Source organism: Saccopteryx bilineata, chromosome 2, assembly GCF_036850765.1.
Source record: "Saccopteryx bilineata isolate mSacBil1 chromosome 2, mSacBil1_pri_phased_curated, whole genome shotgun sequence".
In the NCBI taxonomy this organism is placed as follows: Eukaryota; Metazoa; Chordata; class Mammalia; order Chiroptera; family Emballonuridae; genus Saccopteryx; species Saccopteryx bilineata.
The window spans coordinates 333,486,767-333,501,768 of NC_089491.1; the positions used below are offsets into that span (position 1 = coordinate 333,486,767).

Below are 15,002 nucleotides of genomic sequence, written 5' to 3' on the forward strand. Positions count from 1 at the left end.
TTCAGTCTTCCTCACCTAAACTCAAAGCCACATCCCTGCCCTGAGATTATTTTGAGGCTAATCCTACACATAATATTTCATGTGTAAATAGAACATATCTCTAAAAGACAATGACATTCTTTTTTTATTATTATTTACTGATTTGAGAGAGAGACAGAAACACCAATCTGTTTCTGTATGTGCTCTGACCAGAGATCAAACTGGCAGCCTCTGTATATGAGGACAATGCTCTAACAGAACCATCCGGCCAGGGTGACAAGGACATTCTTAAAAAATAAAAGGCACCCTGGCCGGTTGGCTCAGTGGTAGAGCGTCGGCCTGGCGTGCAGGAGTCCTGGGTTCGATTCCCGGCCAGAACACACAGGAGAAGTGCCCATCTGCTTCTCTACCCCTCCTCCTCTCCTTCCTCTGTCTCTCTCTTCCCCTCCTGCAGCCAAAGCTCCATTGGAGCAAAGTTGGCCCGGGCGCTGGGGATGGCTCTGTGGCCTCTGCCTCAGGTGCTGGAATGGCTCTGGTTGCAACAGAGCAACGCCCCAGATGGGCAGAGCATCACCCCCTGGTGGGCATGCCTGGTGGATCCCTGTCGGGCGCATGCGGGAGTCTGTCTGACTGCCTCCCCGTTTCCAACTTCAGAAAAATACAAAACAAACAAAACCCAACAAAAGGCCATCTGACCTAAAGTGACAAAATTCATTTTTATCAAATATCTGTTGAAAATGGAAGACATTAGAGAAATTTTACTCCCCTGCAGTTTGATTGTGGAAGCTGCATGGTTTGTTCCGCGTTCTGCTTTTGCCTGGATGCTGCTGACCGCATCTCTGCCATGTTAATGTATTTTGTCTCCTCTATTTCCTGTCAATTGGCACTTTGACCTAGACTTTGGACCCTAGAGGCTCAACTGGGCGCAGGTTTTTGACTACCTATTCACGGTGAGTTGTTTTCATCTTTAGTTATTACACATCGTGCGACAGTTAATCAGTTTGTACATACTTAGATCTTTTCATATTTTTGCAAGTGTATTTTTGGGATAGAGCCCCAGAAATAGAATTTCTGGGCCAGAGCATAAGTATCTAATTTTCCCACATATTGGCAAAACCCTGATGACAAATCTAGCAATGTGCCTATCTTCCCACAGTCTCCCCAACAGACTGTATTATTAACTTTTTGGATTTTTGCCAACCTGACAAGTGAGAAGTAGTCATCTCAGGTCCACTTCTCATTATGAGCAAGGCAGAGCATCTTCAATGGTTAAGAGGCCTGTGCAGATTTTTGTTCTAAACAAACAATTTTAGAATAGTTTTAGATTTACAGAAAAGTTGCTAATAGAGTTCCTATATACCCCACCCCCTAGTGTCCCCAGTTGTTAACACCTTACATTACTATGGTATATTTATCACAACTAATGAAAAAATATGAATACACTATTATTCAGACTTAATTAAGTCTTCATCCAATATCCTTGTTCTGTTCCAGGGTTCCATCCAAGTTATCACATTACCTTTAGCCATCATTTCCTTAGCCTCCACTGGTCTGATAGTTTCTCACTTTGCTTTTGAGGGTATATTTCAGAATGTCCTTCATTTTAGGTTTATTGGATGTTTATTATGATTTTTTGTAAGAAAAACCACTAGAAGTGACCTATCATCCTCACCACATCATATAAAGGGTACATACCATCGTGACTCACCACTGATGCTGTTGACTTTGATTACCTGGCTAAGGTAGTGTTTGCAAGGTTTCTCCACCGTCGAGTGACTCCTCTGACCTGCTTTCCTGTGCTGCACATATATACAGAGGCTTCAGAGTTGTTAAACCAAACCCCTTTAAGAAACTTGACCAATAGGGTACAGCACTTACATGCAATTCCTCCCATCTTTAGTCCTATTTTTCAGCCCTTCACCAAGGTCAGCACTGTCCTCCCCACTGGCCTGTGCAGCTGTTTCCTCTTTATATTGAAATTAGTTGTCAACACTTTAAAATTAGTTGATGTCACGTATCTGATTTCCAGCTTCTTTCAGAAAACTGGCATATTTAGAAAGTCTCGTATTCCCAATGGCAAGAGTCAGCTGGAACTTTAGTTGGGCATGTCCCCAAGTTCAAGTCTTCCCTGAGCCTGCCTCACTCCCTGCTCAAGTGCCGCTGGGTTTGCAACCCTTGGTAAGACAGCCCACAGTGAGGTCTCGACCCCATTATGAGATGAAAGTTCTGGTTTTCATTAAAAAAAATTTTTTTTATTTATTTGTATTTATGCATTTATTGGTCGATTCTTGTATGTGCCCTGACCTGGGCTCAAACCCACAACCTTGGCATGTTGGGATGACATTCTAACCAACTGAGCTACTGGGCAAGGGGAGTTTCAGGTTTTCAAAGCCATAGCTGTGGAGCTGTTCTCCACATTAACTAGGAGCTGCATCCCACATGCTAATTTTCAGTGGTTGGAGAGAACTGAATTAAGCTTCCCACATGGTTTTTTCAGTCCCAGATACCACTTCCTGTCATAAAAGCCAAATTCCTTAAGAAAGTCAACTGGCTGTTGCAAGGTCCTAGGATTGGACCAGGCTCCCAAGTTTTATTGTTTATCCAGAAAATGTGAAGAATGGCTAGGGTTCTGTGCCGATCTCCAGAATCTGATCATCTCACTTCAAACACTTTTAAATTTGTTTCTTCCTCCCCTTCCAGTGAGGCCTTTTTAGAAGAAAACTCTGAGTCCGTTGATGTTAGGCAGGAAAGTTTGTTTCACTAATCTCAAATACTAGATGCAGCTCTGCAGTCAAGGTCATTAGCTCAAAGCCTGATTACTGCAACACACTGTATATAAAACTTGAGAAAACGCAGACTCCTCTACAGTGACAGTGGCTTCTTAGGCATGTGGGAGGGGAGAGGCATGAGGAAACTTTTGGGAGTCAAGAATAGGCTCACTTGCTATCTTGATTGCTACTGACTGCATAGGTGTATCCCATGTCAAAGCTTATCAACTGCACACCTCAAATATGTGCAGCTCTCTGCATACCACTTACACTTCAATACAAGACCAAATACTCAGCGGGTTAGGAAACAATCTACGTGGGTGGAAAGAATATGCCCCACTTCTGAATAACATGCTGAGTGGCCCATTCTCTTTTCCAACGGAGGCTGTATGAAAAGATAAACTGCAGCATGAGGACTCTCAGGGTGAGCTCGAAGAATAAAAGATGCAGGATGAGCCACTCCCCTGAACAGGACAGGTTTGTGGCCCTGAGGACAGGGGTCTGCCTTTGATACTCAGACTCTGGGATAACAATGAAGACTGTTCACTTAAGGGGTCCAGCTGTACTATTTCAGAGCTAGAAGGCAGGGAAAGGAAGTAAAAACAAACACTGGTTAAATTTTAAAAATTTATTTTTTCTTTTCCTTTTCTTTTTCTCCTGTTGTTGATTTGTTCTTGAGATGGCTACAACACCAGACAGAACAGTGCCCTCGGACGTAACGGCTGCGCCGGGCAACTCCTCTAAAACATGAAGATCTGCTTTGGGCTCCCCGCTCCCACCTTATCCCCACGAAGTCATAACTTCCACATTTTTTAGCAAAATACAGTTTAGCCCTGTAAACATGTTTTTCCATATTCCCACCCTCCTTTGTCTCTCATGTCTGTGGGTGAAACGTAAAAAAATCCCCAAAAACCTGAAGCTAAAACTTAGAATATACATTTATATCCCACTCACCCCAATTTGGCTCTTCTCTTCAAGGCTGGCGATAACCCAGTGCAGACTGGAAGTGGACGTGGAGACTGAACCAGGTAGTCCGAGTCGGGATATACATGAGCTGGGCCCTGGCAGGTCGTGGTATCACTGAGGTGACCATGATATTAGAAAAGGCTCCTTGTGTACCCCTCCCTGTCTGACCAACTCTAAGTTGGTAAGAGGTGGGAGGAATTCCTACTTGCTTTGTTCAAAGAGAAGGAGAAATGACAAAAGAGGGAGGATGGGAGAGATAGGACAAAACAAAACCCTTAAAAGATGATCCTGATCCTTTCCTTCCAATTGTAGCTGTTTAATTCATTTGAATTTCCATTTTCCCCAAGTAACTGTTTTTGTTTCACAGAAAGTTTGCACTTTTCTCCTCTGTGTGCGTACACGCGTGTTAGCGTGTGTGGGTGCACGTGTCTGTGTGTGTCATTTGCTACCAGATGGATGTTTCAGTTCTGGTTTTAGTTTAGTTTTCCTTTTTCCTTTTTTATTTCCTTAAAATTATTTTTCCTTTTAGAAACAAGTTCACCAGGAAACCAGCTCCCCTCCCACCACGCCGAACAGGCTGCAGCCATCTTTTTAAAAACCGTGCTGATTCTCTCTCACACCCCCAAACAGGAACTCCTCAGGACGGCCTCGGAAGGCTGGAGCCTCTCCCTGTCCGGTGGGACGCCTTGGTGGCGGCGAAGGCCCCTCTGCCACAACGGAGGTTTCTGATTGTGGGACACAGTCTGGTTTTTGTTTTCTTCCTGTCTTCTAATTAAAAAAGACATTCCTGACAAAAGAGAGAAGATAGTCAACACCTGTGGTCCAGGAGACAGGGAGCATTTTATATAGTTGAGGCAGAGGTTCCCGTACTTGCGCAGGTACCGAACTCGAACCCCCACCGTAAGAACACAGCTGGATGTTCTACTTGTGATTTCAAGGGAGCTGCTGCTCCAATGAAAAACTGCACTCAGGGTTTCTCCTGTCCCGAGGGAGCCATGGAAATGGGATGACATGTGAAGGTTAAAGGTAAGCCATCAGGTCCGGGATGACCACTCCACACCAACCCCAAATCTCCACTTCAATCTATTTAAATATTGGCGTTTCATGTAAGATTTTGTTTTAAAAGAGGCTTTTGCCTGCTTTAAAAAAAAAAAGTTTAAAAACCAATGATTTAGACTCTGGAAAGGGTTCTACTGCAAAAGTATTAAGGAGTGGTTAAAAGTGAGGATTCCAGCACCAGAATGTCTACATCTGAATTGTGGCTTCATCAATTACTTTCTGACTGTGACATCAAGCAAATGGTCTAACATCTTGCAACCTCAATTTCCTCATCTGTAAAATGGGAATAATAGCTATAACCCAGGGTACTGTACCAGGATTATCTTAGCTAACACATACAAAGCACTTAGAATAGTAGCTGCTACATGGCAAGGGATCCATGAGTGTTCGCCATGAACATTCACCGCTGTCCACCCAATGCGTATCAATGTCAGCTTTTACAGACACTGCAAAACTAAGAGTCCTAAATGAGATCACTAATCATTATGGAACAAAAGTGCAGAATCATTTCTGGTGTGGCGGGGCACAGTGGGGCAGAACCTTCACCTACTCACGCATTTCATCATGGAAACCACCAGCAAGACTGTGGTACACGCATGGAGAACGGACTCCCAGCAGAATAAATTCTGCTTAAATGTCAAAGGTGGGCTGAGAGATTTGTTCTCTCAGTCAAGAAACCGGCAACCAAAGCCCACTCCCCAATCCTTTCCTCCCTTAGCCGGCTTCTGGCTTTGTTTCAGAATCAGGAAGCAAGAAGCACACAGAGAAGACTGATGATCAGGGGGCTCCTTTCCTAGACCTCTCACCTCAGCCCAAACCTGGCATTTCCATGTGCAAATGGTAAAAGTGATAGGACTAAGCATCTCTGTTCATAAATTTGAAAGGTCAGTTCCAGGAGAGGTGTGCTATGTGTCACGATAAACTACGTCAGCTCTGTCTCCTCTAAAGTAATCAGGTCACCCACACACACTTACAATCCTGGAAGTGTCCCTAAGGGGAAGAAGAAGGAACTTTTAAGGCATTCTCCAACAGTAACTCTCTTATGGGGGTGAAATGGCATCAAAAGGAGCTGACAATCACCGGGCTGCCGGGGCCCACGGACACCCTGGGCCCCGGCAGCTCGGCAGGGTTAGATTGCCTGGTCTTCCCCCGATGTTAGCTACACTACCAATCCCATGATGGGCATTAAAGCCTATGTCCACCCCAAACCCTCACAGCCAGGGGGATCCTGGGAACTACATACCACTCACCTGGGTGACAGGCACAGTGCAGGAGTGAGAGCTATCGAAACAACCTGGTGAAGTCTCGCAAGGCCCAGCAAACTTGTTTACATTCCTCAGCACTGGAAAAGAAAGCGTAGGTTGGTTTTCAAACCTATAATACTCTAAAAAACCACCACAACACTGACTGCTTCCAATCTCTCTGTAACTCAAGCGTAAATATTAACTATTGTATAGGAGAGTAAATACAAGCTGTGTGGTCCTTGAAGAATGGCTCTGGAGAAAAAAGGCCTCAATTTGAATCCTGGCTCCACTGTGTCCTTGGGCAAGTTACCAACCTGCCTCAGTTTCCATATTTATTATCTGCCTCATAATGTTTTGAGAATTAAATCTGTTCATAAATGTCAAATGCTTAGGATAATAGAGCAGGGGTAAAAACAGTATTCAACAACTGTAGGCTGCTTTACAACACTTGGCTCAAGTCCTTGTAAATACAAGAAAGCCAGAAACCACAAAGTTAAAAAAGCAAGCATATTCACTGAAAGCCAACTGTTTTAATTCTACAAGCTGAGCTAACGCAGGTACCCTGGTTTCCTCATTCTCTTCCAAAGGCAGATTTTGTTTACAAAGCCCAGTCCAGTGACAAAGATTCTATCAGTCATCGATTTTCTAGTTGAACAGGCTGCTCAGGGTTCCCTCCCGTAGGAGGAGGCAGCAGGTCCTTAAGCAAGCACTGCGATGCCCCGGTGGCATGAACAGCCCACTATCATCTGTCCCTGTCTTTTCAAAAATGTTTCCTTTGTCCAAACAATGGAAAAAGAAGCAGTTCCTAACATGCTCGCCATTCTGTGGCCCTCATTTTGGATCCGAAAAACTCAGGCACCACACTCTACAGCCTAGGATTCAATGTGAGAAGAAAGCTCTCTCTCCTCCTTGTAATGATTAAATACCAGGGAGGAAACCGCTAACTGACCCAAAAAGAAGGAGAAATGAGTTACCCCTCAAGTGCCCACATCTGGATTTCCTCACCTATTATAAGGTCTCAAACATCACTGAGCACCTTGATTTAGACTCCAGGACTTGATTCAACAGACTATCCTAGAAACTTTCTTAATTTAGTCTCTCTCCACCCTAAAAATGTAATAAAAAACTGGAAGGTCTTTTGGTTTTATCAAAATTCTGCCATCTGCTCTTTGTGAATTTAACATGCTTCAAAACGGGCATTCTGTTTCCCATTCTATTTCCAAGTGATACTGACTGCTGAGGAGGCAGCCAGGGTTAGCAGGTGCCCACATCACTCATGTCCCCAGTGTCCCGAAGGAGGAAGATTCGCAGCCCAAGAGGAGCTGCTGTGTGGTATGTTGTAAGAGACTAAGACAACAGGAAACAAACCTGCTGGAGACTCAAGATTCTTTTGCTTGAGTCTGTGGCCCTCATTTTGGATCTGAAAAACTTCGGATCCAAATGAGCTTTAATTTCAACCCATCTTTAACCAGAGACCTTGGTTTACTTGGAAGAGAAAAGATAACTCCATCCTTACCCTCTTTTGTGATAATGAGAAAAAGTACCAAAATGCAAGTACAGGAGACTGTGGTGAGACAGGTGGAATGAGGGGTGGGCCAGTGTCTCAGTCAGCTCAGTTTCTGCTCCCAACCCTGTCAGCAACTGCTGTGGTGTTAAGAGCTTCAGCCAAATGTTTAACTTCAGTGTCCTTGGTGATTCAGTGCAAAGAAATGAATTTTAAAACCTCCTAAAAGCTAGAACTATGTTCTGCTTTCCGCCTTCATCTCCCCCCCCCCCAAAAAAAAAAAGCTGCCACTACTTTTCTACGTTCTATTTTCTGGCTCTAGTCCCACAATCCCAATCTGTCCACCATACTTGGATTAGAGTCAGAATAAACACCAAGACAGAGAAATGGGAAATGACAGCAGGATTTCTTCTAGTCATAATTAGTGGTGTTTGGAAAGTAAAAATGGTATTTGAGAATGAAAAATCCCAGCTTTCTTCACCTTGACCAACTAAAAATGCTAAGGAATTAATTGCCAGCACCATTTGAAAAACAGGCTTGGACTTGTTGAAATGAAACTGAACCAGTTCACCCTCCCTGCTAGGATGGCAAACAAAGCAGCATGTTGAGGCAGGAGTTACAGGACCTTAAATCCAAAAGGGAGGCTGAGTCATGCACAGAACAGAGGGTTCAAGGACAACACGCACACTAAAAAGCAAGAACCATTAAGAGGCAGCTAGCAATCTCAACGCCTTTCTCCAGCATCACCGTATTGCCTCTTACTTCTGTTCCCGTCCCACTATGCCACAGCCACTGTAAGAGCTGCAGAACTTGTTCTGCGATGAGATCAAGTCGGCCAGGCTGGTCGTGTGCCCATTTCCCATACCACAGGGCAAAGATTATAGATATTTCTGTTCACAGTGCTGCATTATTTGGGTTCCTTTTCCTTGCTCCAAGATTTTGATTACACTAGGGAATGTCTATAACTCTTATGTCAGACTTAGTCTACCTGTCTGTCGTTCTACCTGTCATATGTTGGCCTGAGTGAAGGAAAAGGAGTTATTCCAGAATGTGTGGGTGGTGGCCTGACAGCTGGCAGGGAACATGCTCCAGCTAGTTCTGTAAATGCATAACGACGTTTTGGCAGGTTCTTTTCCAAGGAGAAAATCAACATTCACTGATTACCTACTATGTGCCAGATCTCGAGATCACCACTTGGTATCTCGTCACAACCCTGTGAGACAGGTACTGCTAACGCCATCTTACAAATGAATAAGCTGAAGTTCAAAGTAAGAGCCAATAAGTGACAAGATCCAAACCCACATCCTTGACTCTAAGCCCAGTCCTTGTGGGTTCTCTCAAGGCTCCTGGGTGCTCTAAGGAAATTAGAGCCAATGCAATGTGACCCTGACCTTCTACTGACCAACACTAGATGGAACAGAACAAAACAAAAGCAAAGAGAAGCGACTATTACATGCGTTTCCCCTAAGACATCTTGTGGGTGGGGAATACTACTTCTACTGAGAAGATTCATAGTAAATAGAAACAAAATAATCTGTAAGGTCATCCTAGTCAATATATACCTCCTTCGTAGAGAGGAAATCCCCTCTACGGCAAAATGTGTCACGAGGGCAGGCAGTCACATGCTATTTTCCAGTCATGCATGTCACTTGACCTAGGGCCAAAAATCAGTTACTTCTGGGGCATGAAGTTAAGCCACCTAGTAAACTACAAAATAGCACTCAGGTTTGGGATTTTAACCTTAACAAAATTATCGGAGTTACTCTGGAAGATGAGAAAATAAACCATTTTGAAAAATGACATTAAGAAATCAATTCTCAGAAAAAAAAGATTAGCTCCTACACCATTGCCTAAAATTTATTTTTTTTCTCACTTTTAAAAACTGGGCCTGGTTTTAATGATCTACAGATCAACGCAATCCCTATCAAAAATTACAATTGACCTTTTTGGTGTGTGTGAAAACAGAAAAATCTGTCCTAAAATTCATATGGAATTTCAAAGGACTCTGAATAGCCAAAATAATCTTGAAAACGAACAAAGTCAGAGGTCTCACACTGTGCAATTTCAAAACTTAAGCCACAGTAGTCAAAATGGTATGATACTGACATAAAGACAGACACACAGACCAATGGAATGGAACAGAAAGCCCAGAAATAAATTCCTTGCATATATGATTTCCCTTTTCTTTCTTTTTCCTTTGTATGTGCCCTGACTGGGGATCAAACTGGCAACCTCTGTACTTCGAGATGATGCTCTAACCAACCGAGCTATCCAGCCAGGGCTGCATAAATGAGTCTCAATAAAAATGTCAGTCAATGCAGAAAAGGATAATGCTGGAAAAATTGGATATCCACATGCAAAACATAGAGCTGGCCCCTTAACATACATACACAAAAACTAACTCAAAATGAATCAAAGACCTAAATGTAAGGTGTTTTCTTCTTAGAAGGAAACACACGGGAAAAGCTTCATGACATTAGATATGATAATAATTTCTAGGATACCACACCAAAGCACAGGAAACAAAAGTAAACACAGATATAAGAAGTTAGAACCCTGTGTACTGTTGGTAGGAATATATGTAAAATGGCCACTATGGAAAACAGTATGGAGGATTCTCAAAATTTTAAATAGAACTCACATAATCCAGCAATCCCATGTCTAGATTTATATCCTAAGAACCAAAAGCAAGGTCTGGAGAGATCTGTACACTCATGTTCACAACAGCATTGCTCACAATAACCAAGAGGTGGAAGCAACCCAAATATCCATCAGCAGATGAATGGATACACAAAATGTGGTATATACATACAATGGACTGTTATTCAGCCTTAAAAAATTCTGACACATGCTATATATAACATGGATGAACCTTGAGGACATTATGCTAAGCAAGTCACAAAAAAATAAATACTGTCTGACTTCACTTATACACTTTATCTAGAGTAGTCTAATTAAAAAAACAAAACATAAACAGAAAGTAGAATGATGGTTGGGAGGGGCAGGAAAAGGGGCATAATTTGTTTGATAAGATGAAAAAATTCCAGAGATTCACAACATAAATGCACCTAACACTATTGAACACACTTAAAATGGTTAAGATGAAAAAAAAAAAGGTTAAGATGACAAATTATGTATTTTATCACAATTAAAAATCAAAATAAATATTTAAGTGTAACTTGTATTATTATATGATGCTGTTATTTTCTTCTTTATATTTTATTTTTCTGTGTCACATATACATTTTTTCCCTTTTGTATTTTTTTTTTTAGAGGGAGAGAAAAAAGTCCATTAATTTGTTTTTTCATTTATTTATGCATTCATTGGTTGATTCTTGTATGTGCCCTGACAGGGACTGAACCCACAACTTTGGAGTATCAGGATGACACTCTAAACAACTAAGCTACCTGAGCAGGGCCTTCCATTTTTTAAAAGTGCCTAGTTACCAGTATAAACATACTGTTATTTATATAACTATTGATGGGCAACTGGAATATTTCCAGGTTTTCACTATTATCAACCTTACTGCAACACTCATTCTTGGACCTGTAAATTATTCCACAACTGTATAAATATAAACCATTACCTAAAATTTAGTCAAAATTCTAAAGACTCTACACACAAAAAAAGAATATCAGGACAAGGTAACACAGTTACAAAATCCAACTTAAGTTGCTGTCGTTAATATTACCAAGGACCATAAAATTCTAATAAACTTTGATTCAGTGACTTTAAAAAATTAGTCAAAAGAAAGAAAAGGTTAGACCAGTGGTCCCCAACCCCCAGGGCCGCGGATCGGTATCGGTCCGTGGGCCATTTGGTACCAGTCTGCAGAGAAAGAATAAATAACTTACATTATTTCCGTTTTATTTATATTTAAGTCTGAACGATGTTTTATTTTTAAAAAATGACCAGATTCCCTCTGTTACATCCGTCTAAGACTCACTCTTGACGCTTGTCTCGTAAATTCGACAATTATATTTTAAAATACCACAGTTTTTACGCTGGTCACATAATTTTATTTTGTGTATTTATCCGTTCCACCCTAAAGGCCAGTCTGTGAAAATATTTTCTGACATTAAACCAGTCCGTGGCCCAAAAAAGTTGGGGACCACTGGGCTAGACCTTCCATATTATCTAAAATACTAGGGGGGAAAACAAAACCAAGTACCCACTAATAGAGGTACTATAGGAAAATCAAGCAATACCTATGTAGTGAATGAAGAATAGTAATTAGACTATGTAGACTATGTAGCTATATAAAATGTTTACTATATTCAGAGTAAAAAAACAAAAACAAAAAACACTTAAGCACATTTAACATTTTAACTGAGCTGTAAGCAAGTGGCTCACGGTCCTAATGCATCCCAGAGAGATGTTTTGTTTGGTCTGCATAAAATTAGAATTTGAGTTTCTTTAGGCATGGTGAAAATTTTCCAATTTACTGCAGTCTGTATCACTTTATGTTTTACAACCAAAGCTTCACCTATTCAGGCATCTGCATTCTTGGCCTCTGAATATGAATGAGAATTGAGAAGGACTTCAAAAAGGAAAAAACAGATCTCCTACAGGGTAGTGTGCTGCTCAGCGTATTTTTTTGGTGAAAGAAATGATGTTTCCACTTACTCAGTAAGATAACAGTTAATACATATGTACAATAACACTGATATACACATATACTATGTGGTGAACTTCTCCCTAAGATTAGTTTCCAATGCCAATTTGTGCAATTCAAGGCTACATGAACACTAAATTGAGAATATACTAAGGCACACAAGACACTGGGCAGATCTGTATGTAATATGGTATAAGAAGCCAAGATATAACTTTTCTACACACCCCAGCTGCTGATCATATTCCTTTCAAAAGAAAAACCAGCATCACTCACCTAGTGACTTGTTTGTGGAAATCTGTTAGTTGTTTGTGTGTCACTGTGACGGCTCCCACAGTTGTTTCCTTTGGCAAACCTTTCAAGGAGTTCTCTAACCATCGACAAAATGTCTGTTCCGAGAAGAGGAGTAAGAGTTTTTAAAGGAGGCAGGACTTCAACTAGGACTCTATAGGTAGTAACAAAAACCCACCAGTTTTCCTTAGTAGCATTTGTTCTCCCAGACTCAAAAGCAAGTAAAAGAATGAATGAAAGTACTATCTTTAGGCCTTACCACCCTCTGGGGATTGGAACCGGCTACAAAGGCACGCCTGGACTTCCCTTCAAAGGGGCAGCAGGCACCATTTCAGGGAGAGCCTTCTACCTTGGAAGGGAAGTCTCTTCTGGATGAGGCTATTGTCCTATTCCTGTCATTAAACTTATGTAATAGTTTAAAAATTAAAGAGCTGCCAGAAAATTCTTGAGTGTAAAAAGTCAAAGGCAATACAAAGCAAAGGTTCAGATGCCAGAATGAGCAGGAACAAAAAGTATAGTAAGTAAACATGCCAAAAAAGTATATACTATATGTAATACAAATCCAGATTTAAGGATTTTAAGGTCATCTCTCAGTAGAAGTCATAGCACTAAGTTCCTTTGTGATACCTGCTGGTTCTTTGGGTTAGAAAGTTTTATTTTATTTATTTATTTTATTTTTATTTTTTTACAGAGACAGAGAGTGAGTCAGAGAGAGGGACAGACAGACAGGAATGGAGAGAGATGAGAAGCATCAATCATTAGTTTTTCATTGCGCATTGCAACACCTTAGTTGTTCATTGATTGCTTTCTCATATGCGCCTTGACCGTGGGCCTTCAGCAGACCGAGTGACCCCTTCCTGGAGCCAGCGACCTTGGGTTCAAGCTGGCGGGCTTTTTTGCTCAAACCAGATGAGCCCGCTTTCAAGCCAGCGAGCTCGGGGTCTCGAACCCGGGTCCTCTGCATCCCAGTCCGACGCTCTATCCACTGCGCCACCGCCTGGTCAGGCTAGAAAGTTTTCTTAAAAATTATTTATTTATTGATATTTTTCTTTTTAGAGAGAGAGAGAAGGAAGAGAGGGAGGGTGAGATGGGGGGAATGAGGAAACATCGATTTGTTGTTCTACTTATTTATGCATTCACTGGTTGATTCTCTTTTTTTTTTTTGTATTTTTCTGAAGCTGGAAACGGGGAGAGACAGTCAGACAGACTCCCGCATGCGCCCGACCGGGATCCACCCAGCACGCCCACCAGGGGCGATGCTCTGCCCACCAGGGGGCGGTGCTCTGCCCCTCCGGGGCGTCGCTCTGCCTGACAAGAGCCACTCTAGCACCTGGAGCAGAGGCCAAGGAGCCATCCCCAGCGGCCGGGCCATCTTTGCTCCAATGGAGCCTTGGCTGTGGGAGGGGAAGAGAGAGACAGAGAGGAAGGGGGGGGGGTGGAGAAGCAAATGGGCGCCTCTCCTATGTGCCCTGGTCGGAAATCGAACCCGGGTCCCCCGCACGCCAGGCCGACGCTCTACCGCTGAGCCAACCGGCCAAGGCCTAGTTGATTCTTGTTATAATTCCTTAGTTACAATTCAATCAGTTTATAGTGTTTTTCAACCACTGGTATGAGGATTGGTCAGCAAGAAATTTAACCCTAACCCTGATATTATATGAAGATTATAGACAAATTAGCTTATGCTCAGGGTTATTTTTGCCTTAGTGGTCTCTGAAATCTATTTTTCACTAATCCCCATGTGTAAAAGGTTCAAAACCACTGGAATTTATGTAAGAATTCCTTTACAAAAACTCAGTTATAGTTGAATTTATAAAAAATAATTACTTTAAATTGCTTGACAACTCGTGGGTCTATAATAATTTTTTTTTTACAGAGACAGAGAGAGTCAGAGAAACAGGGAAAGACAGGAAGGGGGAGAGATGAGAAGCATTAATTCTTCGTTGTGGCACCTTAGTTGTTTATTGATTACTTTCCCATATGTGCCTTAACGGGGGGGGGGGGGTAACAGCAGAGCAAGTGACCACTTGCTCAAGCCAGCAACCATGGGGTCATGTCTATGATCCCACCTTCAAGCCAGTGAACCCACACTCAAGCCGGTGACCTTGGGGTTTCGAACCTGGGTTCTCCGCATCCTAGTCCAACGCTATATCCACTGCGCCACTGCCTGGTCAGGCTATAATAAATTCTTAAGGGCACATGGCTACCTGGTTTCTGTTCCTGCCCAAATTTGCAGTTCTCATTTATTTTCTTCTGTTAGCATTTAACTATGTTTATAAATCAAGAATGTTTTTTGTAAAATCAAATTTATAAGTTTTTTATTACCTGGGAACCAAGTGTATTTGTAAAAAAGAAAAATAAGGAAATTTTATTTCTCATATCAAAGGTTACTAGAATGAAAGTTGTTGGTCCCCAGGTGCACAGAGCCCTTTCTTTAGGAACACACAAAAACACTACTGTATTAGACTGAAACAGAACAAATGCTTTGGACAACCAGCAGTGGGACTGTTGGTGCTATTCACTCTTGAAGCACCTGGGCTTATATGGAAGAAATGCAGAACTATATGTTTAAATCAGGTTCC

The 15,002-nt window shown here is 42.0% G+C and overlaps 1 protein-coding gene across 1 annotated transcript in view; it reads right to left on the bottom strand.

Moving 5' to 3' along the window:
• Positions 1-3,360: 3,360 nt before the first annotated feature.
• The window catches only part of TNPO3 (transportin 3), a 72,426-nt gene continuing 60,784 nt past the window's right edge, over positions 3,361-15,002 (bottom strand). The window contains exons 21-23 of the mRNA XM_066262275.1: positions 12,409-12,521; positions 6,023-6,114; positions 3,361-4,500 (exon numbers count right to left, since the gene is read on the bottom strand). Coding sequence (XP_066118372.1) covers positions 6,054-6,114; positions 12,409-12,521 — 174 coding nt within the window. The 3' untranslated portion in view covers positions 3,361-4,500; positions 6,023-6,053. The remainder of the gene's footprint in view (positions 4,501-6,022; positions 6,115-12,408; positions 12,522-15,002) is intronic.